Source organism: Rhinopithecus bieti, unplaced genomic scaffold, assembly GCF_001698545.2.
Source record: "Rhinopithecus bieti isolate Rb0 unplaced genomic scaffold, ASM169854v2 scaffold_6513, whole genome shotgun sequence".
Classification (NCBI taxonomy): domain Eukaryota; kingdom Metazoa; phylum Chordata; class Mammalia; order Primates; family Cercopithecidae; genus Rhinopithecus; species Rhinopithecus bieti.
The window spans coordinates 4402852-4427043 of NW_016805931.1; the positions used below are offsets into that span (position 1 = coordinate 4402852).

The 24192-nt window shown below is 39.0% G+C and overlaps 1 protein-coding gene and 1 long non-coding RNA gene across 8 annotated transcripts in view; one reads left to right on the forward strand and one right to left on the reverse strand.

Moving 5' to 3' along the window:
- The window catches only part of PDE4D (phosphodiesterase 4D), a 640379-nt gene that overhangs the window by 56439 nt on the left and 559748 nt on the right, over window positions 1-24192 (reverse strand). For 5 of the 7 annotated variants that reach the window (XM_017874238.1, XM_017874239.1, XM_017874236.1 and 2 more), the window contains one exon: window positions 7131-7243. In XM_017874238.1, coding sequence (XP_017729727.1) covers window positions 7131-7243 — 113 coding nt within the window. Of the gene's footprint in view, window positions 1-6412; window positions 6468-7130; window positions 7244-7329; window positions 7785-24192 lie in introns of those variants that run through there. The other 2 variants (XM_017874242.1, XM_017874243.1) reach the window with 2 other exon arrangements.
- LOC108531008 (uncharacterized) overlaps window positions 3329-24192 on the forward strand; it is a 33582-nt gene continuing 12718 nt past the window's right edge. The window contains exons 1-2 of the long non-coding RNA XR_001886038.1: window positions 3329-3395; window positions 12225-12284. This is a non-coding gene — a long non-coding RNA (uncharacterized LOC108531008). The remainder of the gene's footprint in view (window positions 3396-12224; window positions 12285-24192) is intronic.

The window sequence follows — 24192 nt, forward strand, 5'->3', positions numbered from 1 at the left end:
TATATATATATATATATATATATGAAGAGTATACAGCCTTATAAAAGCAAGAAATTCTGTCATTCACAACATCATGAAATGGAACTGGAGGACATTATGCTAAGTGAAATAAGTCAGGTATGGAAAGACAAATACTGTCTTTAATAAATGATCTCACTTTATGGGGAATCTAAAACAGTCAGTCTCAGAAACAGAGGGTAGAAAGGTGGTTACCAGAGGCTGTATAGGAGGAGGGAGAGAAAAATGGAAGATGTTGATCAAACAGTACAAAATTTCAGTTAGATTGGAGGAATAAGTTTTAGTGATCTATTGCACTGCATGCAGACCCCAGTTAATAATAACGCATTATGTGTTTTACAATTGCTAAAATAGGTTTTTGACATTCTCATCACAAAAAGATAAATTGGTGAGGTAATACAGATGTGTTAATTAGCTTTAGTGAATCTATGATGTACACATTTTAAAAATCACATTGTACCCCAGAAATATATACAATTAATACTTGTCAATTAAGAATAATTGACAAATTTTTAAAGATTAATAAAAAAGAAATACGTTAAAACATTCAACATATAATAGCTGATATGAATGTACAAGAAATGACAAAATCCCAGCATTATGGGAGGCCGAGGGAGGATCATGAGGTCAAGAGATCGAGATCATCCTGGCTAACACGGTGAAAGCCCGTCTTTACCAAAAATACAAAAATTAGCTGGGCATGGTGGCGGGAGCCTGTAGTCTAGCTACTCGGGAGGCTGAGGCAGGAGAATTGCTTGAACCCGGGAGGTGGAGGTTGCAGTGAGCCGACATGATGCCACTGCACTCCAGCCTGGGTGACAGAGCGAGACTCTGTCTCAAAAATGACAAAGTTTGAGCAACATTAACTTAGACTGTAAATTCTTAAAGAATAGAAAAGTTGTGTTTTTCTTTTAAGAAATATTATGTTTTATATTGCAAGAAATATGTGACACAGAGTTTTCTTAATCTCTCTTTTTTAATATATTCTAGACAGGCAAGCACATATAATTTATTGAGCACCTAGTGTGTGCTAATGCACCAAACTGAGCTTTACATACATTACAGCTAATGCTCTCAATAACTTTTCCATTTTATTTTCCCGTTTCATTATCCCCACTTATAAACGAAAAAATGGCTCCAGAGCAAAAAGGCCTATTGCCCAAAATATTAGATAGGAAACAACAGAGCTGGAATTCGAAACCATGTTTGCCTAATGAAAAACATTTATGTTCTTTCCACTGTACAAAGCTGCTGTTAAGTATCACTGGTGCATACTCCAGGCCAGGGAGTAAATATCATTCATCCTTATCACATATGAAGTATAACAGAACAAAAACAAGAAGCTCTGAATAGTAAATAATAAATACTTTATAAAAGATAAATTATTCTCTAAGAGTAAAAAATAATAAGCCTATTATCATTATAGCTGGTAACTGAACTTAACTAATTTCCTAACAGACACAGCAGAACTGTTTGTTGTTTAAGCAAATATCAAGGCATACCTCCAATCCCTGTTACAGGGAATAGAAAAGTCTTCTTCAAATGTCTTTCAAAACTAATGTGAATATTAAAGTGCTACTGATCTCTCTATATTCTAGAAAGATCTCAGATGAACAGTGTCAATTAAACTATTACAATAAATAGCCATGTAAAAACTGCTCCCCTGCTAGAGCTACACTATCACAAAATTAACCCCAGCAATCTACAGTTTCAGAAAAAGAGTTGGTCCCTCCTGCTGAAAAAGAGAAAACCAAGCTCTACATATGTTGTGAATCAACGGAAAATAATGACGTTAACAGCACTTCACATCCATCATGTATTTATATCTTAAGTGATAGCTACAATCTATGTAACTGTCACAGACATCTTCTTAAATTGAACAAAAGCATTATCTATCATCCTTGCTATCTCGAAAAATACCAGTTTGTTTCATCTATCCATAACATTAGAAAAAATACTTCTTTTATCACGGCCAACCCTTATGTTTTGGAATTTTTTTCACAAACGTAGACAGTTTATAATGCTCTCAGACAGAAGTTACCACTACCACTACCCCATAAATTAAGTCAAAATATAACTGAAAAAAAGAAAATTCTCTAGTAATGATTAATTTGTTGAATAATTAAAAATTAGGAGTTTTGGATAATTACATGTTAGGAATAATTAAATTTTTACTAAATACTGGCACAGGAACTGAACGGATGACAATAGAGACAAATTAAGATTTGTTTTAATCCTTAGTTTTATGCTAAGGTAAAGTCAAGGGCTCTACTTTCCAGTGAAAGAAAAATTTCCTTTAAAATTGTTTCCCTCTTCTATTATTACTGAAAAGCAAAGAAAGTATTTTTTCTAACAGTGATTATAGGATTCTCAACCTTTCATATTAACTTTTAGGTACTACATGTAAGCCACATAAATCTTTCCCCAATCTACCTCTATTAAGTAGATTAGATTAAAAGCAGATATCGAACTCAAAACATCTAAATGTTGATTTTCTATAATTATAGAAGATATTTTCTTCTGATATTTAAAGTTTGTATTTAGGCATATTAACTCAAAAATTTTTTAATCTAAAGTTTAATATGTTAATGTAGAAAACAACTGAGGCTATTTTCTGTCTATAAAACTAACATGCCTTTTCCAATTAACTTAGTTTCCTTCTTAGCAAAAGTTTAACATTTATCTCTATTCTGAGTTACGTTGTGGTTGCATAATATGGAAACATCTTAAGATTTAGCCACTTCTATGAAGATCCTATATTTATTACAACACCCCTCTTGCCCAGAAGAAAATACATCAACAAAAAGTGCTACTATATGTTCTGCATTGACTATTACAAAGCAGTAGGGGGAGCAGCCAGAGAAAGCACTAAGACAAAGCACCCCAGCAAAGCAATTTAATTTATAGGCAACAGAAACACGCTAGAGAGGTTTGTCAAAAGCCAAATACACAAAATAAATTCCATAAAGAAGTCATGACCACATTTGTAAAGCTGGCCTAAGTACATTTGGAATGAAGTATAGAAAAATCTGAAGTCTCTTAGGGGCTGGATTCTAACTTCAAGACAGACTTTCAGCTTGAAACACAGTCATTTCCAGCCATGCCAAACCTCAAACTGCCCCTAGAATTAGAGAGCAGAAACAAAATACCATTTTTATAGTGATACATCTTTGGAAGAACTCAAAATGATTTCGTTTTCTCCTTTGAACCTCACTGAACTTACAGGGAAGGCCTGGTGAAAGGTGCATTATTAGGTCACAAGAGGATAACGTTACAGGGTTCCATAGCATAATCCTTGAAAGCCCTGAGGCCCAGACCGCTGTCCTTCTCTCCTCTCCACTGACTCCCATCCTCGATATACTTTCTATGAGAGAAAGGTAACCAAAAACACGGTGAAACCATTCTACTTAAAAGGTGTTTTACTACAAAGGCACATTGACCACTAACCCTTATTACATTTTACATGTTCTAAAAATTAGTAAGGTCTGCATTTTCAGTTTTAGAGTAACACGGGAAAAGTACTTAGTTAGCTCTTCTGTCTGGCATTCTGTAACTGGAATTTAAGAAAAACCTAAACTTCTAATTAGAACTTCAGAATGTTCATGTCTGTATTATACCACAAAACTATAAATATAATTTAAGCATTTTATGATACAGAAATGTATGCTGTAGACAGTCATCTAAGAATTATAAAATTCCATAAAACTTGAAATGTCTAGTATAAGTTCCAACTGAATGATAAAAAGACATTTTAGCCATGTAAGCAACCAATGAAGTTTGACCTAAAATCCAAATAATAGCAATAACAACAGATACAGTGCCTACTATTGTCAGATACTATATTAGCTAGCTCTTTTTTATATATTCTTTTGAACTCTTATACTGACCTTTCAAGATAGTTATTATGATGCCCATTTTATGCTAAGGAAACTGAAGCTAAAAAAATTGAAGTCATTTCTCTAGTGTAACTCCATTAGGAAGAAACAAAACCATAATTCAACTTCCAGGTTTGCCTGCCTCCAAAGCTTTGAGACCTCACTAAAATTACGCTCAATTGTAGCAATGAGGTTCCAAAGGAAATCTGTACAAATCTCAGGCAGATTAATGTGCTTATAAGGGTAAATGCTGTAGATTTAATCACTCAAATTAAATGCCATCTGGAATCTCTTACCCCACTTGGTACAAGCATCCTACATGTGTTATAGCCAACCCTAGCCTTGGCCAAGAATTCAATAATTTTCCTGCTTCAATGCCATTAACAAGCAAGCAACATTATAATACCAATACAGGAAGTACAGCTAGTTGCTCCTAGAGCATCATTTAAAAACTGCTAATTGGTTAAGATGCCTTTTACTGAGAAGTCTAAGAAACAGAAATAATGTGTTAATCCAGTTTGTTTAATGGGTTTGAGGAATCAGTTTCCTCCTTCCTAACACCTAAATCCGTCTCCATAATAAGTATTTTCTATCACCATTTAAAATCCTGATCTCTTACTAGTGTTTTATTGTGCTTTTCGATCTATTAGAGTAAATTTTTTAAAACCTCAAGAGAGAACAGAGAATACTGTCATAATTTTCAAAGGCTAAAAGAGAATAAACTGAAAATACCAGTTGGTTTGAACACGTATATGTAAAAAGAATGGATGGTAATAAAACTAACAACCGAAGGCAATGTTTCAGATTCATTCATTCATACTCAAGAAATATCAAACAACTGAGTGGAGATGATGCAAGCGGTACACATTTCCAGTTCAGACTGAAGGTGTGGCAACACTCACAGGGGTCTTCGGATCAGCTGCTCCAACTCAGTTTACAGCTTTTGTGGATGTGGCTTATTCATGCCCTTGTTATCAAGAAGAAGAGTAACTTTATAACCCTTAGCAAGAGCTTTTTTTTTCTTTCTATGCCAACCCTTTTTTTGTCTATAAAAGTCATGTAAGCTTAGCACTTATTTAGAAATAAATAAGTTAAAGAACACATGAATGGCTTGGACATTAAAAGTTTAAGCTACAGCTTAAGCTGAGCTAAGTTTAATGTTAAAAATTAGTGTGACGGCAATGATTTTTCAATTCAGCTCTCTCGTGGGCTAGGAAAAAACATCGTAATTTTTCAGCCACAAGACATAAACATTGCTAGAATGACTACATTTTGAAAAAATTATCTTCTCACTTTACCTAGATTTCATTTTAACCAAACAGACCAAACTCTCCTATCAAACCTATAAATTAACTCAAAGTCTAATTTGGGGCCTTCATAGTAAAGATTACTTTTTCTAAATCTCTGTCTTATCTGGTGCCTTTAAAAGAAGGGATCATTTTAGGCAATTATTATGACCTAAAAAATTTTTAAATCTTAATGTACAGATTAATTCCTTGACAGCTGAAGTCATTTACAATACATTATTAAATTTCACATTCAGTATTAAATCCAAACATAGGTCTCAACATGAAGAATATGGATTTTAGGGAAAGCAACTAGCTGCTCAAATTCATTTAGCTGAAAAACTACTGTCAAATCATCTTGAAAACATACACTAATGCTTGTACATTGCTAAGTGGCTTTTGATTCTGCTCTTCCTTTTCTTACACAGAATCAACCACACAATGGAATTAAGAACTCTGGCCCATGGCAAAGTGCTCCCATTTAGCAGTTAGGACACTGGACATATTCAGCATATGTCTACTGCTATTAAGAATCAAATTATGAAAAAAAAAAACCTGTATTTTATAAAACTAAGAATTTGTTACCCAAATGAGAACAAAAGTACCTAATGCCACAGCAGGGGTAAGAGTCCCAGTGAGAGAGCAATAATTGGTCATTCTGATGAGGAGCTGTGCCAAATTTAGAAATGAGGCACAAATGACAAAAAACAGAATTGATCGTCAGTGTGGACATGGGTAGGTCAGCGTGCATATGGGTAGGTTAGTATCTGCTGGCCGTGTCTACAGAGCCCCTTTTATTTATTTGAAGCCAACTTTTCACTTGACAATGCTACCTACAAAAGCACTGTTAATAGATAAGACAATCAAGTGGCTGTTATGCTGTGGCATTTTTGTAAAAACTGCCTGAGAACAGGTGGGATAAAACCATAGTAAGGTAGAAAAAAAAAAAGCATCACTCATTGAAAGATATGTGCACACAGATGAACTGTAAGTTTATATAACCTTCTTGACCTTGTAAATAGGTAGCCAAAAATACTTAAATACCTTGTAGAGGCAACTATTTATCACACAACATTACCAGTCCTTACTGGCTGAATCCTTCAGCCATCTGCATATGACATGCACAGGCAAATAGCCATTAAAAACATATATAATTCCAATTATCTCCTTGCATAACTAAAGACAAAAAGAACAGGAAATCCAAAAAATACAGCAAAACTGAAAACATTATACCTTGCCTTCCGTGCTATTTTAAGGCTGTCCCAGGTTGAAGGTTACTTCTCAGCCCTCAAAACTCCATTAACTGCCAAGACCAGCACCTTAGCACATACGGCACAGGTGCCTAGTTGAAGCCTCCTTGTACTAAATGACCTCGAAAAACTGGGCTTTCTCTCCAAGATTGATGGAAACAAAAGTAATGATCATAAGGAACCTTCTAACTCTGTTAATGTTTCCTGCGGATGTGTATGGCCAACTGAATACATAAAGGCTCAGTTCTTGCGGGGTACCCTGACAACCAGATGAATTAGGATGAAGGTTCCAAGTTCGATGAACTCTTCTGAGTTTGAGTGCCCTAGGTGGTGACATTCAAGTGATTTCACAGACATCCACCAATTCTTATTTTAACCGGGAATCCCAAGAACACCTTTAAACATGCAATGCCAATGGACCCTACTGGGTTTCTGCTACAAGGGCACAATGTCACTTAGGAACCCTGTGTCTTGGGAGGTACTTAAACTACGTCAAATTGCTTTTGGAAAATGTTTATCTGGCGTGACTAGGAGAGGCAAGGCATGGAAACAAGAACCTCCCTCTAAGAAGCAGAATAGCCAACATGCAGTAAGCCTAAAAAACCTCTCACTGTATTTCCCGGGGCTATGGGTACTAGCTGGCTTGCCGGCAGGGGAATCAGCAGCCCGGGGGCATCGGTGACAGCAGAACCGGGGCTTACCTTGTTGGAGGCCATCTCACTGACGGAGTGCCTGGTCTGTAGGGTCTCTAACTGGTCCAGACACCAGTCCAGCTCCTCCAGGGTCTCGCTGGCCAGTTTCTGGTAGGCCTCCTCTGCGAAGAGACAGGGAAAGGGGGACTCAGTTCTCAAGCGCTTCACGGGTCCGCTAGTGAGTTCAAAGGGGGCCATCCTGCCATACCCCGCCAGGCTCGGATGCCCGGTGCCGGCACATGAGGGCTGCTCCTTCATATTGCCCAGCCCGGCAGTGCAACGGGGGCGGAGGCTCTGCTCGCGGGGCGGCTGGCCTCGGGGAGGCAGGGTCTCTCCAGCTTGGCGTGTCAGGTCGGCCTCCGAGGAGGGCGTGCAAAGAGCGGCGAGCCAACTTTCACACGGCGATGAGGGCGTAAAAACCACTATGCGACTTTTCAACTGTGCGGCGGGCCCAAGTCCCAGTCCAGGAGCCCGACTCTAGGGGATGGCGAGGGGATGGCGCGCGCGCTAAAGTGTCCGCCCCGCAGAGGAGCGTCTGGTCCACAGCCAGATCTCCTAGGTCCCCGGCCCGGAGCCGCGGCCCCACGCCCGCCCCGCCTGCCGAGCCTTCTGCACTGCACTTGAAGCGAATGAATCAGCCGCGGCCGGGTGCGCGGCCACCACGTTTCCTGTTTTCTTTCTCAACTCCTCGGGCGGCAGGCGCAGCGCGGCTCCAACGCCGCAGCTTTCCGGGAACACTCCCCCTCACGCCCCTCTCGGCCCTCAGCGCTGCCTGGCTCCTCCTCAACCCCCTTACGAAAAGATTCCGAATTGCAAAAGCCTGTCCATGCCACCCGCCGTGTCCTTCCCCTCGGGCTCTGTCCCGGGGGCCCCGCCACCTCGCAGTGCCATCCCCCGGAGCAGCCGGGCGCCACTCGCTTTGAAGTGCAGCCGAGGAGGCGCGGCGCGAGCGTGTGTGTCTGTGGGGCTGCTGTGGGACTGTCTGAGCTAGGAGAGCGGCGGAAAACCCGGCATGGAGCGCCTGCAGCCCGCCGCCCGGGGTCGCGCCCGCTGCGGGGCTTAGGAGGGACCGGCGCGCAGGCGCGCACGGACGCGCACCTGCCCCGCGGGAACCCGGTGCAGCCCACTGAGCCACTGCCCTCCAGGTTGCCCCGACCGCTGGAGCTTCTGCGTCTACAGGACAAGCTGCTTCCTGCGAAGTTTCACAAACAAGGTTATTTAGGACCCTCAATGTTTCTGAGGGTTTAAGGTTTAGGGTTTCTGGGGGTTCGTTTCTAAAGGTTTAGGATTCACCTACTTGAAGGAGGCAGGGTTGTGGGAATACCCGCATTTCTATTAAGACGGCATCCTTTTTCTACCCAGCCCAGTCTAAGTACCAGACTTCTCAATGTTGGGGCAGACAGAAACAAGCAAACAAAATATACAATGTTGTGGGATCGGAACGCTTTATAATTCACAAATTTGACAATAGGCTGCATTTTCATATGCAGAATTGCCTAAGAGTTATCTTAAAGGAACAGCAATGTGAAAGAACCACATGGTAAGGAGAATTTACGCATGTCCTGCATACTACTCCTTTCCCCTGTGAATTGCACAAGACCTAGATGATCTTGGGCTAAGGAAGAAAATCTGGCATGGTGTTTCTACCTACCATGTGCAGATTACACTACAGTTTTGAGAAAACGGAAAGACCATATTCAAAGGCATAGGGAAGTCTGTTCTGTTTACAAAGGCTGACCCAGGGGACCAGGGGCACTCTCCCTAAGCAGACCAGTTGTGGGAGAACTTCTCTACATTAGCATGCAATAAGCAAACCATTCACAGTGGGGAGAAATCAAACTCCCAAGAGTCCATTTTATAAAACTTTGTCATGGTCGAGTGGAAAGAAGATGCCGAGAAAGTTACACAAAGTGGTGGGATCCTCTGTCTTTGTCTTTAAAAATCTACAGGTATTGGTGGAGAAGAAATTCTGCCCTTGAAATGTAGACTCCATAAATTTTCAGTGGCACAACAAAGAAATTCATGGACTGAATTTAGTCTCGGATTTTTCATATAGATTTTTATGTGAAATTTGTAAAAGTTAGAGTGACTTAAAGTATTTGTTACATGTACCACGTGGCTTGTTGTTATCAAGAATTCTTGAACTATTTACTGTTCACTTTGAGTACTCTACGTTAAAATTTGCCTCTTTTTTGTTCTACTTCCTCCATCCCGCAGTCTAAAGTAAAGTAAATAATATGCTTTAGATGGACAAACAATTGCCTAAACCTTGCCAGGTGAATTAAAATTTCAGATTGAAGCTTTTTTCTTCCCCATTAACAGTAGGAACAAGTTAAAGATATTAATAATTTTAAATAGTAAACATAAAATACTTGTTGTGTATAGCTTCCCCAATTCTAAGAATGTAAAAAATATTACATGCTTGTTACAAAAATTGAAGCATTACACACAAAGATAGAAAGCCCATTGTAACCCCACACCCTAAAGATCACAAACAATACTTTCGCCTGTGGCTCTAACACAATCATTTTCATTTTACTGAATAATTTCCACATGCAAGTATAGCATCACCTAATTGCCATGGTAGTACATCTAGGATATGGTTTGGTTTTGATATTTTCCTCTCTCTCTCATTCCCATAAGATAGGAATGTAGGAAATTTTAAGAGGACATTGACTTTTTTTAATGATCATTTGAGCTGTCCATAGCTAGCCTATCCAGCGGATTAAAGATGCGTAGCCATTGTGTTCAGGGATTTGTTCAGTGCCATCTTTTCAATCATTGGTTACAATGAAGCTGGGAGTCCCCTCTGAGGTTTGGCCTTCTGTGGTTCCTCTCCCCTGCCCTCCAACTTTCTCAAAGCCTGAGCCTCAAGTGAATTCCCAGTACCTAAGTAAACTGCCCCCCTGCCCCCATCTTCACCAAGTTCCCAAAGCTCTTCAGAAATCAAAAGTACAAACTCAGGCCTCAAATCTAACAGGATGTGGCTCCACACATTATATTTCAGTTGTTATTTTTTAATGTGGAAAAGTAATTCGGGAATGTTTTGGCTAATGCTTCAAGACATCATGCACTTTAGACACAGGATTTGCTCTTAAGAAGGTAGTATAGAGACAGGAGGAACAATTTATTTCAGAATATCCATTTTATGTCCAAGCCATGCACCAGCCATTTTTGACAGACAGGATTTGAGTATGATTATAAAGTAGTGTAAGCATGTATTTTAAGTTCTAACATCTTCTGTATAAATATGAAAAATGAAAAATCACTAGACCACATCTACATACTAGTGAGAAAATAATTACTAACAACAGAGTAAAGAACAGTTTGCTCTGTGAAACTGTTGCTCAAATAAAGGACTATTCTTGATATTAGCATAGAGCTGAGAATATTGCTTTTTTCCAAATTCCTAGGTGAATAGGCAATATAGCTAGCCATGATTTTTCAGGATCATTTGTAAAGCTTCACTTTTAGGAATTTTAACCCCAAGTGTTCTAAGACATCAAGTAACTGACCTTTTCATCCCTCCAAACAAACCTCAAAATGGAGTTGCCAACTATCCTACAGGAAATTGAGTCACCACACCAAGCAACACACCTAAATGTCGACAGCCAGCAGGACAAAAACAGTGAGCCAGTTTAATTTTGGCTTTTACCAAGAACACATACTGCATTCATTAATAAAATACTTCCCCCTAACCCCTGCCAGGGTAGTATACACTGTGGCTCTCCTTAAAAATACATGAAAACTCTTTAACTGCCCCAAATCTTGCTAAGTCAAGGAACTAAACAGAGAAAAACACCCAAGCAAAAACGATTGGCTAAACTCCCTAAAGGCTGGGAGAGGGCTATGGAACAGCAACTGAGAAATAACTTGAGCCTTGAAGTCCCCTCCTACAACAGCATCAGTTTTCTTCAAGACACCTTTGAACTATGTACACTCGCATTCTGCTCAGGCTCTTCTGTGAACAAACAGTCCTCAATTCTTGCGGGCCAGCACTTGGCTTCTGTCATAGTGATATGCTTAGAGGTTCCCCTGACACATGGCCTGAAACTGTGCCAGGGGCTCCAGGAGAAGATGCTGAAGCAGCGGCTTCCTTTTGAAAAACGAAAAAAGTAATCACCTCAGAGCCACAGCAGGTAGCTAGAGGTTGAGGTTGTTTTTTTTGTGAAATGTTCAGTCCATTACTCTTACCCACAACTCACAGTGATGTTGACCATTGAGGTAAAAGGATCCACTGCACGGGATTTGTAACTATGTGGACATTAGTTTCTTTGCCAACACTTGAAGGTCTGCTAAAGGACTGTATCGGCTTGTGATAATTCCTAGATAAACCTATTGGTATACATGAAGAGAACAAGTCCAAAATATACCACTTACTTTGGACACCATTTGCCCGCCCTTAATTAAAAAAAAAATACAAATTATAACAACTGATCCAGATTTTTTAAAATAAAAGAACTATAACAAAAAGCTCCTAAGAGCAAATACTTAAATCTCACTAACCAGTTCCAGCTTCTCTTAATTCTTACAAAATTTCCTCTTTATTCTAAGGAAGGAATTGATACTGTCTACAGTAGATAGAACCGGAGAAAATGATTTCTATTTCACTATGTATTGCTTTGAGCTAGTCATTCCTTTGGTTTGCTACAGTAAAAGATTTGTGTAGGTTAGGTCTAACTTTTGCTGCTTAATTTTTTTTCCTGTATATATTTTATCTGATGGGAAATACATGAAGGCTCTGGATTCTCTTTTAATACGTAAATGTAATAGGCTTAAGCAGAGCTTGCTAGTGGCAAGCCACTCTCATCTCCAAGTGTATTTCTGGCATCAAATTATTGTTTTTAAGTATTTTAAAATTGTATAAAATATATAAAACTTTACTTCGTACTTCATAAAGCTTCCAAAGGAAAGATGTGTGTAATTTTTTGAGGGTTTTCTTTTTCTTTTATCTTCTACTATCTACAATTGTTTTCTAAGTGTTGCCTATGGCTGTAGAATTTTTAAGTGAAATAAACATGAGATTGGCTTTCATTGACTTTTTAGTCCCACTAGTAACTCAACATTTATTTAGCACTGACTATGTGCCATGTACTTTATTAGAGGCTGCAGAAACAAGATGATGGAAAGAGCGTGTCCCTTACCCAGAGCCCAGCAGAGAAGGTAATTTCAGCATACTACTGTAGAATGCACTCTCACAGAAGGAAGCATGTGGGCTATGGGACAGTAAAAGAGGATGATTTAAATCAGACAGGGACAGAGGTGGAGTGGGAAAAGGAATGAAATAAAAGAGAGTGGGAAGGATTTTTAAGAGAAAAGATGAGCAAGCACTCAGACCTATGATGAACAAGATGTGGGTGTGTCAGCTGGATGCAGTGGCTCAGACCTGTAATCCCAGAACTTTGGGAGGCCAAGGTGGGTGGATCACCTGAGGTCGGGAGTTCGAGACTAGCCTTACCCACATGGAGAAACCCCATCTCTACTAAAAATACAAAATTAGTCAGGCTTGGTGGAGCATGCCTATATTCCTAGCTACTTGGGAGGCTGAGGCAGGAAAATTGCTTGAACCTGAGAGACAGAGGTTGTGGTGAGCCGAGATCGTGCCACTGCACTCCAGCCTGGGCAAGAAGAGCAAAAAAACCTCCATCTGGGTAAAAAAAAAAAAAAAAAAAAAAAAAAGATGTGTGTGTCAAGAAAGAAATTACCATGAGTAGGGCCTTACTTAGGGGAACAGATTCTGGAGAAATCTGAGAAATCCTCAGCCACTGGCCATCTTAGAGACTGGCCATGTCAGGCATCTGCAGGTAGGACTATATCTTCAAGAGTAGGAGTCACAGAGTGACTCAGAGTACTGTGTGACATGGGATCTGATTTTATTTTATATGGAAAATTCTAGCGCTATGCAATTAATGGAATTGAAGAAAGTAAAGTTGAAGTCAGTGAAATCATTATATTTGACCATATTAAGAACACAATTAAGTAACTTATACCATTTGCTTCTCTGACGATTATTCGTATCTAAGACAATCTCTGTATTAAAATCCTACGTAGACATATGTTCCCACAATATGTCAGGCATGAACAGAAGGACTGTCCAATGTGACTTGAAAGGGGGTGGACTTCTTGCTCTTGAAAACTACAACCTTGTAGTCACTAACTTATTAATCGTACCGTAATAAGATGGAGAAAAAAACAATGGAATTCACCAGAATTTCTTTCACAAGAGTCTGCCTGCATGAAAATGTTCGATAAGGCTATTTATGACAGAAGGTGAGACTTTGAAGAGCTTTCATTTGGGTAGAATGAATCTGCCTCATCTACACTGGAAAAGGGAGGAATATGGAGGGAATATGTATGTGTGTGCATGTGTGTAAGCACATGAGAGAGTGAGAGAATATGTGTGTGTGTTTGTGTGTGTGTAAGAGAAAGGAGTCACCTTGGTCTATGTGTGTGCATGTGTGTAAGGGCATGAAAGTGACACACAGAGAGTGTGTGTGTGTGTTTGTGTGTAAGAGAAAGGAGTCAGCTTGGTCTAAAGGGTAACTCCAATTTGTACATTTTCCCTTTCTCCCAATCATCAGTAAGGTTATTGAAGGGGTGTGTGTGTGTGTGTGTGTGTGTGTGTGTGTGTAAGAGAAAGGAGTCAGTTTGGTCTAAAGGGTAACTCTAACCTGTACATTTTCCATTTCTCCCAATCATCAATAAGGTTACTGACGTTACAAAATCCTGACTTTAAAAGATTTTTTGTTTTGTTTTGTTTTATTCATTGAAGGCACTGAGCTTGAAGGCCAGATTGGCCCAAGCAGAAATGTCTCTCTGAGCTGACATGAGATAAGAGGCAAAGAAAGAGGAGAACGCTTTTATAAGAATAGGGAGGGCTTTTGTCCAAAAAATTGGAGTTTGATCCAAGTTTAATTAGGCATCCAGGCTGAGGGCTTCATGTGACATGTGTGCAACTGTAAGTGATATTATTCTTTGAAAGAAACTGGAAGAATGGAGAAAGGCTCCAATCTCTATTCCACCACATACAAGCAATTCCAGGCAATTCAGCTAATCTTTCTGGGGCCTTATTTTACCTATAGATTGGAGATAATAACAAGAACCTTGTAGGTTATTTTAGTTCAAGTGAGAGGTTGTGAGTTAAATAATCTTGCATTGATGCCTAATAGATTCTTTTCCCTTCCTCCTCCGTTGTATCTTCTCTTCCTCCTGGACTTAAGTCTCTAACTTAAATGCAAACAATTCTATTAATTTAAGTGAACCTATCAACTAGTGCCAGGTACAACCTAGGTTCCAAAATCTTAATAGTTACCTGGGAACAGTTTTAGGGTAGCTAGAAAGAAAAGCAAATTCAAGGAATGAACAGGGATTCATTCTGAAGAAGTTCACTTAGAGAACACAGGCCATCCAGGAAGCTACAAACAGGTAGGGATATAAAGTTTAAGTCAGACAGTGGGCAAAGATAAAGATGGAGAAGTAGTCTTGGAGGACTTGTATACTATTCTAAGACTTTATGTTTTCTTCTAAAGAAGCCATTAAAAATCTTCTAAGTGAGGAAGTCACACCGTCAGATTTGCTTTTCAAAAAGATTACTCCGGGAATAGTATAAAGGCAGATCAGAAAAGTAAAGACCAGTGAAGAGGTTGATGACCGGATAAGGAGAAAATCCTAGGCAGTCCCTAAAGGGGAAGGAGAAGCTTCAGAAAGTTAGGAGGAAAAACTCTCAGGAGCAAAGAAAAAGGAAATGTCAAAGGAAAATACTGTAATGGACTGAATGTTTGTGTCTCTCCAATATTCATATGCTGAAAAATAATCCCCAGTGTCATGGTATTTGGAGGGAAAACCCTTGGGAAGTAATTAGGTCAGGAGAATGGAGCCCTCATGAATGAGATTAGTGCCGTTATAAGAAGAGGCCAGAGGTTGCTCTCTTTCTACCATGTGGATACACGCCACGTGGGCAATCTGCAACCCTGAAGACGCCCTCACCAGAACCTGACCGTGCTGACACCCTGATCTCAGATTTCCAGCTTCCAGCACTGTGAGAAATAAATGTATGTTGTTTAAGTCATCAGTTTACGGTATTTTGTTATAGCAACTTGAGCTAAGACAAATATCAAGGCTTTGCCATTGATATTCAGTACAGACCATATACACTCACAGGTTTGCGCTAAGATAATTTTCATTCCAAACACTTATTTCAGCAACACAAGACTAAAGAAGGTGTTAAAGAATGCTAGTGAGGAAGCTTTTGTCTGGGGAGTTATTTGAACAAAGTTACAGGACAATTTTTGCAAGCAGTTTTTTAAAAATGTTACAAATATGTATTTTATTTACATACTCTTGCTGTAATTTTGGGAATCAATTTTATTTCCCTGTGGGGACTATGGGAGAGCATCTGTGTTTCCATCATATACTGTCAACCTTAGGATATAACAGTCTTTGTTTCTTTACCTTTGTCAATTACTGCATATGGTATTCCTTAGAGAAAACAAGGAGTTTGAACAGATTATCTTTAGTGCCTACCCAGCTCTAACATTCATTTATTCTCTGATTTCTGAAATTGCACTATCGGGTTGGGTGTTGGCTTTAAGGTTGTTCATTATACTTAACCTGGATGGGGTCAGCTATTTTTGAGAGGGAATTCCTAAACTGACCAGTTACTTGTCAATGATCCCATCCAATACCATGATCCTGGAATTCTGTGAGTTTAGCTCAATTGTTCATCAGGGGTACATGTTTTCTATTTGAGATTGAGATATTCTCAGAAATAAAGCTATTAATAAATAGAAAGTTTTGGAGTATATTTACACTTACTCTGCTTATCTCCACTCCTGCCTCTACCATATTCCCATCCAATACTTTGCCAGTTGACTTACCAATTTCTTCTTAATTTCTGTAACTGTCACCTTCAGTCAACTTCTCATCTGTGTATTTCTAGATTCATATAATGGTCTACTATTGGATCTCCTTGGATTCACTTTTCTCATCACAGTCCTATTTATAAAGTCAGTATAATCTTCCTTAAACCCTGGTTTTATTGTTTCACTCTTTCAAAAACCTGCTGCACAACTCTCTCCTACGTATTGTATTAATGTTACATTCTTGTGTTCACATAGGCCTTTTTTGGCTGGCTTTTCAATACCTGTCTCTTTTATTTACATCTAAGACTATCCCATCCAAGACAGCTCATCTTAGCCAATCTTTCTGCCTGGAAACAATTTGCTGGCTTCTTGCCTGTATGACTTTTCTAATGTCATTTTTATATTTGTGTCCAGGCCTTTCTATAACTGTCTAGAAAATTCCTGACATTTACAGGCACTCAACAAATATTTGTGAGTGAATAACGAATAAGTATGCTTGTTTTCTATCAGACAAGAATATTTATTTCCAAATGAGATTCAAGTAGTAATACTGGCCTGGGTGTGGCTCCCTACATGTAATCACCCCTGTCTATCTCTTGTTCTCAGTCTTGCTTTCAAACTCTCATTTTTTAAAAGAGTGTTAGGAACTAACATTGCCAAAATTTGGTGATGGTCAAGCAGATCATGGTGTCTTACCGAAGAGAAATATTAACATTAAAATAAAAATGACAAGTATTATGATATATCATTCATACATAATGATCTTTACAAAATAAGATAAAATTTTAAAAGAATCCATCAATACACCAATATGATGTTTGGGAGAAACAGATGAATGCACAAAGGTGCGTCTGATACAAACACCCCCAGAAAAATGAGCATAAGTTCATATTATCAATATTTTTTACTCTAAAAGTATTCACTGACCTCCCTGAAGTCACCAAGGACTCCAAGTTAAGAATACTTTCCTGAATGAAGAAAAGACAGCAATTATTTTAATCAACACTGCCCCAGAATCTTGTATTCAGATCCCTGTCTCTGCTTTCTTCTTCTTCTTTTTTTTTTTTTTTTTTTTTTTTTTTTTTAACTTTCTCATAAATCTCTGCTTAGCATTTATCTCTCTCTCACTGTGAGATATCTAAGAGTTAAGAAGTAATGCCAACAAGACATTTGTTCCAGTTGAAGACGGGTTAAGAAAAAACACACAGCCGGGTGTGGTGGCTCACATCTGTAATCCCAGCCCTTTGGGAGCCCGAGGCAGGTGGATCACCTCAGGTCGGGAGTTTGAGACCAGCCTGGCCAACATGATGAACCCCGTCTCTACTAAAAAATGTACAAAAAATTAGTCAGGCATGGTGGCAGGCGCCTGTAATTCCAGCTATTTGGGAGGCTGAGGCAGAAGGATCACTTGAACCCAGGAGGTGGAGGTTACAGTGAGCCGAGAATGTGTCACTGCACTTCAGCCTGGGCAATAAGAGTGAAACTCTGTCCCAAAAAAAAAGAAAAAAAAGAAAAAACACACACACAAGATTTCCCCAAAAGACTAGTCCCTTTTAAACAGGCTATGAACAGAGTCTCAGAAAGGTAATTTCTTATGTCCAATTTTTAATCTCATTGCTTGCATTACAAACAACACATATGAGTGATAAGCTATGTTGGCCTACTAGTAAACGTGCATTTGTTAACTGTATGCATTATAGAGAACAGATTTCAGAACTCAAGAGTATATCAGGTATATTTGGCTTATCCAGTTGTATATGAACTGGCTCCATACAAATAAGATAAATTAGTTTTAAAATTTTACAAGAATATCTGTGGAGATTTAGATTTGGCTAAGAAAGCTATTATGTACATGGAAGAATCCACAACCTGTAAGAGCTCTTCATGGGAAATAGTGTGATAGATGAAAGAACATGAACTTTTGAGTCACTCAGAACTTGAATTCCAGCCTTGCCATTGTTCTAGTTGTGTTATCCAAAATAAGCCATTTAAAAGACCTGAGCACATTGTATACATTGAGAATTACAGGGTTAGTATGAGAAATTTATAAGAAATGTAAAGTCCCAATGGCTGTATCTGACATATAGTAGGTATTCAATCAATAGTAAGTGTACTAAACCACTTTGCAGAGTTATTTAAATAAGTTAATTTTCAATAAGGTCATTAATATGTGAGAGTTTCCTTCCTTTTTCACAGATTCTCAATCCTAACACAATCACTATTTTTGTGTCATCACCATCAACCCTCAAATATTAACCAGTTCTGAGCCAAATGTGAGTGAACAACCTATGATTTAGAATAGCTTTTAGGCCAGGCACAGTGGCTTACACCTGTAATCCCAGCACTTTGGGAAGCCGATGCAAGCAGATCACCTGAGGTCAGGAGTTCAAGACTAGTCTAGACAACATGGCAAAACCCTGTCTCTACTAAAAATATAAAAATTAGCCAGGTGTGGTGGCACATGTCTGTAGTTCCAGCTTCTTGGGAGGCTGAGGCAGGAGAATCAATTGAACCCTGGAGGTGGAGGAGATGGAGCCACTGCACTCTAGCCTGGGCAACAGAGCGAGACTCTGTCTCAAAAACAAACAAAAAAAAATAGAGTAGCTTTTACAAGACCACACCAAATATGAAAAGTCAACTAGGTAGGAAGAATATGTATTGGTCATTGGTTAATGACAGAGCATCACTTACACTGAGGTTACTGGGAAGATCATTCCAAACATTTCCCAAAGAATGTTCCAATCAATATTGTCCCTATAAGATTCTCCTTACTAATGATGTTTTGTGGTCAAACAAGCTTGGGAAATATTGTATATGATTTCTTTTTATTTTTGAGACGGAGTCTCTCACTGTCGCCTAGGCTGGAGTGCAGTGGCATGATCTCCGCTCACTGCAAGCTCTGCCTCCCGGGTTCATGCCATTCTCCTGCCTCAGCCCCCCGAGTAGCTGGCACTACAGGCACCCGCCACCATGCCTGGCTAATTTTTTTGTATTTTTAGTAGAGATGGGGTTTCACCGTGTTTGCCAGGATGGTCTCAATCTCCTGATCTGTGATCCGCCCACCTTGGCCTCCCAAAGTGCTGGGATTACAGGCGTGAACCATTTCACACAAAAGTGTAGAAATCACTTTTACAGTGATTTCTAATGGACATGAACCTACCAAAAGCTAGAAGGTCCACAGCAAAATGACGTATTTAATTTTATTAGCAAGCATTAGCTAAACCTGTTGAATTTTAGAATGCTTTTTCCTACAACAACTATCACCTCTTGAAGGATACCTGGAATAGGTTTTCCTACACCTATACCTACATGTCAGGTAAGTCTGAAACATTAACAAATACATGTGTTTAGTAGGTTCCCATACGTTTGAAATCTCCACTAAGGACATTTTATTTCTCTTCCTCCTGACTTTGAATGCTATTGAGAAATGGTCAGAGAGTAATCTTCCTCCCTCCCTTTCTTCTTTTCTTTCTCTCATTGTTTTCTCCCTAAAAGAGAATAGTCAAAAAATCCATACATATTTATTGAGCCTCTCTGATGTGCTAGTTGCTGTGAAATACAAGAACATGAAAGATTCAGCAGCCTGGACCCAGGAAGGAGCCATAATAACCTGCTGAGAAAATCAGACACATGATCGGCTGCTGCCTAGAGACAGCGTAAGGTAGAATATAAATCATTCAGTCTGGGAGTGCTACTGTAGTCTGAGCAGGGAGAGGGAGGTATGGACTGTAGCTCAGTGTGCTGGGTTTCAGGAAGAAGGTGAACTTGGATGTAGGTCTTCAAGGAAGACTGGTTTGAATGGCTGTGGGAGGAGGGAGTCAGCTGGCATTGTTTTCAGGTATAAGAAATGTCTGCAGCCTGAATAAAGGTTGTTATGTGTGGGCAGTAAATGGGCTGGGTGGAGTAGACGCATTCCAGGGAGGAGAAGGGAAATAGAGTTGAACACTTAAATGTGTGGGCTTGAACTAATGGATATTGTGGGAATTGGATAAGTGCACTGGTAGCCCAAGAAGATAGAATGGAGAAGATAGAAGGATGGAGACTAAGGGGCTGTTGTGGTAGTCCAGATGCAGTGACAAGCAAAGAGTTGTGGAGGCATCCACTTTAGTGGTCTATGATGACAGTTACAAGCAATAGAAAGAGTATGACATTGGGAACAGAAGTTCAAATGCTGGCTCTTCATCTTAGCAACCATGTGGCAAATTTGGGCAAATTAATTTCTCTGTACCTCAGTTTTCTTTTTTGTAAAATAGGGCTAAAAATACATTCCCTAGAAGGTGGCCTCCAGGCCATTTTCCCACACTTTATTTGAATGTTAAAACTAACTTTAATCTAAAAGTCATATATTCATATCCCTATCTTTTTGGGGGGTTCAGTTCAACTTAAATGTGTTATTTGTTAAAAACTTTTATTTATCATCTATTACATGTAACATATAAGAGCTGCTTTTAATAGTAATTCATCTTATCCCTATCTTTTTTAAAAATACAGTCAAAATTAACAAAACAATCTTGTATTTTTTATACTAGTAGTGGTATCACTACTACTATAGGTACAAGGGCTCTTGTACCTCTCTGAAAAGTAATATAATTAGGAACAGTATTGATGGTATCTGCCACTTTAGCTTATTTAAACTGTAGTCATTAAGGTAAGCAAGAGGAAGAAGGCATGTCATTTATGGATTTTTCATCCTGAAGATGAGCTTTTGGAAGCATATGTTATTCCACAGCAATCTGGATAGGTCTTGCCATGCCCTGATCTTGTAAGCCCAAATTTTATTTTGAATACTCCAGCTTTACACTTAAATGATAGCTCCTTGATTAAAGAAAAACAATTGCCTAACAATTTTCTTCCAATTGTCTGAAAACATAATGGGTGTACATACACCTACACACACACACACACACACACACATAATCTCTAGGGCATATTTACTAGATAGTATTATTTAATGTGTAGACATTTTAAATTATGATAATTAAGACAAAAATATGAGTAGCAGGTTTTTGATTTGAGACAAATTTGAGATTTACTAAAATTAATTATTGTATGTGTGTCCTTCAGATGACTTCCTATTTTCATTATATATCTTCACTCTTGAAGTATAACTCTTGAATTGTTGAATTAAGTTTTATGAATTAAGTTTTTTTTGACCAGGCACGGTAGCTCGTGCTTGTAATCCCAGCACTTTGGGAGGCCGAGGTGGATGGATCACTTGAGGCCAGGAATTTGAGACCAGCCTGGCCATCATAGCAAAACCCCGTCTCTGCTAAATCTAATCTTGTGCCTCAGGCGAGGCACAAGACTCACTTGAACCTGGGAAGCAGAGGTTGCAGTGGCTCAAGTCGCATCACTGCACTCCAGCCTTGGGGACAGAGTGAGATTCTGTCTCAAAAGAAAAAAATTGTTTTTCCATTTTTACCAACACCACTATTCACAATTCATCCACTATTTCACTAGGAATTATTAATTCAGTTTACATAAACTTTCGCCACAAATTTATTCAGTGAAGAAGCTTCTGGATATTTAGGTTCTACATGCTAATTTCAATCAGTATATTTTGTTTTTCAAATTTGTTCTTGGTGACCCAACAATTATACCTGTCCACCTTGAAAGTGTCTTTCTTCATCACCTTCAAGGCCCCAGCTAACCAGACCTTTGAAAACAAGTAAACAGTAGAGAATTTCAACTTCTGTGAAGACCACCATCTTCTTTTGAAGCCCCAGACTCCACTCATACAGGGTTTTGGGGAAGATTAAATGAAATGAAGCAGTGGCTTACAAAGTTTATTGACAGTAAACTACAGTAAAATTTATATTTTATACTATGACCTGGTAGATTTGCTTAAAGTAAGAGGTGCTCACTTTTGAAGACATGTGGATACTGACTTTCAGTAATATATAAAAAAAAGTACAAAAAGGTTTTATACCTATATTTATTCTTAAAAGGTAGAGAAGAGCAGTGGACTCCTATTTAAAGAAACTCTTGTGTTTTATAAATAATTGTCACGGCAAAATTTGTTTATAGTCTTTAACAAACCATGCATTTCAGTATAAATTAAACCAATAAAAAATGATACATATACAATATAATGGAAATGTATATATTGGAACAGTATATACCATACACATAAGAGTAATTATATATTCAATCCAATATAGAGAATTGAAACACAATTTAACATGAAATAATATTTATCCTTACTATGTATGATTCACTCTGATGTTTTCTATTTTATTTAATTTTTAAAATATTAATTGTGACCCACTAAATTGATTTTGAAATCTGCCAAATGGTTTGAAAACACTGAGGTAAGAAATTACCTCGCTTAATAAATGTTAGTTTTGTTTCCCTCTTCTCTCTTCTTCCCTTTTTATAATTAAAAAAAAAAATCCCTCTACTTCTCTACTTCACGTGAGAGTAGAACACATAAAAAGATTTGCGCTAACCACTGTGCATATTTTTTGAAGTCATTTCTCCATAATGTGTGAGTTTTCTCAGGGTACTACAAGTTTACCAACAGAACACATAAAGCAGCTGTCACACACTGAAATGCCTATAGGAGCCAGATAGACCATGTGAATGAATGAATGGGATGGTTGGTGGGCACTCTGGGTGCAGTGGCTAGAACTGTAGAGGGCAGGAGCAGACCACTATATATCCTAAGCATTTCATTGGCAGATGAACTGAAGGGCACCTTTCCATCTGGCCCTCATTTTCCTAGATCTTTCCTCCCTTCCTCTGTCAATCCTTCCTACATAGCCTATGTTCCCAAAGCACCTCTTGTATTAGAACAATAATTATTATGATATCTCTCCTTAATCAAGACCTTATACTAGATTTTTAATGTCTTTAAGTTCTCCCCCAAACTTCAGTTCATCTATTTGAAGTCCCTATAAAATCTACCTCCTTAAACCTGTCTGCCCCTATTATCCCCTGTGGTTGACCCCCACCTCCATCTCTATCTTTTGTCAGCAAGTTTCCTCAGAGTCCCCTCTCTGCATACTTGTTCATGCTGGGTTATTTGTTTTTGCCACTTGGTCATCTAGACCTTTTTCCCTCTTTCCCTCCTTCTATTCAATTTCTGTCATTCACTGCTATACAAAGGAGGGGCAGGGAGGCCCTCCAGGATGGAGGGAATCAGTCTTGAGATAGCTGAGAGATTCAAGGTGATGAGTCCCAAAGTTGAAGAGAATCCACATACTTCATCTGTTTTCGTTTTACCTAGCAAGGAGCCTTTTCGGTAGACAAAGTTGGGAAACTAGAGGTTATGACATGATTCATCGGTGCCTACTTACACTTTAGCTTGATTCATCTCTTCTCAACAAATACTTGTTGAACCCCACCAGTAATACCAGAAGCTTGGTATTCTATGAGGTGCTCAACTTACAAAGCTTAGTTCAGAAGAATTCTGACTTCAAGGCTCCTACCATCTAGAGGCAAACAACTAACAAATGAACAAATGCAGTGATTTCAAAAGAAATTAAGGTGTGCTGTGGTAGAGGCATGCACAGGTCAGAAAAGTTCAGAAGATCCAGCCAGGCTTCCTGGGGAGGATATCCACGCCCCCTTCCACCCACCTGGTAGTTCATGATCAGAGTTTGCAAGCTTGGCTGCGATAGAGGCAATAGTGTGTGAATCACAGAAAGAGTGGATCTGGTGACTCAGACATGGCAAGAACCAGCTCATGGCACTAGGCTGCAGGCACACCATACACAAAACAGTCTTTTCTCTCCCCAGTTCTCCAAATTCTCTAAAGTGGAAGCCTAGGAGTGAGGGTGAGAAGGAGGTAGGGAGCTACAGCCACTGGAGCAAAAGATGAAAGAATGGGCATGAGTCTCTAAAAGTGCAAAAACTCAACTGACTGGACGCTGAGACAATGTTTAGAAAGGATTTTTGTTGTTGTTGTTGTTGTTGTTGCTGTTGTTTTATACTTTAAGTTCTAGGGTACATGTGCACAACATGCAGGTTTGTTACATATGTATACATGTGCCATGTTGGTGTGCTGCACCCATTAACCCATCATTTACATTAGGTATATCTCCTAATGCTATCCCTCCTTCCTCCCCACTCCCCACAATAGGACCTGGCGTGTGATGTTCCCCTTCTTGTGTCCAAGTGATCTCATTGTTCAATTCCCACCTATGAGTGAGAACATGCAGTATTTGGTTTTCTGTTCTTTTTTCTTTTTTTTTTTTTTTTTTTTTTTT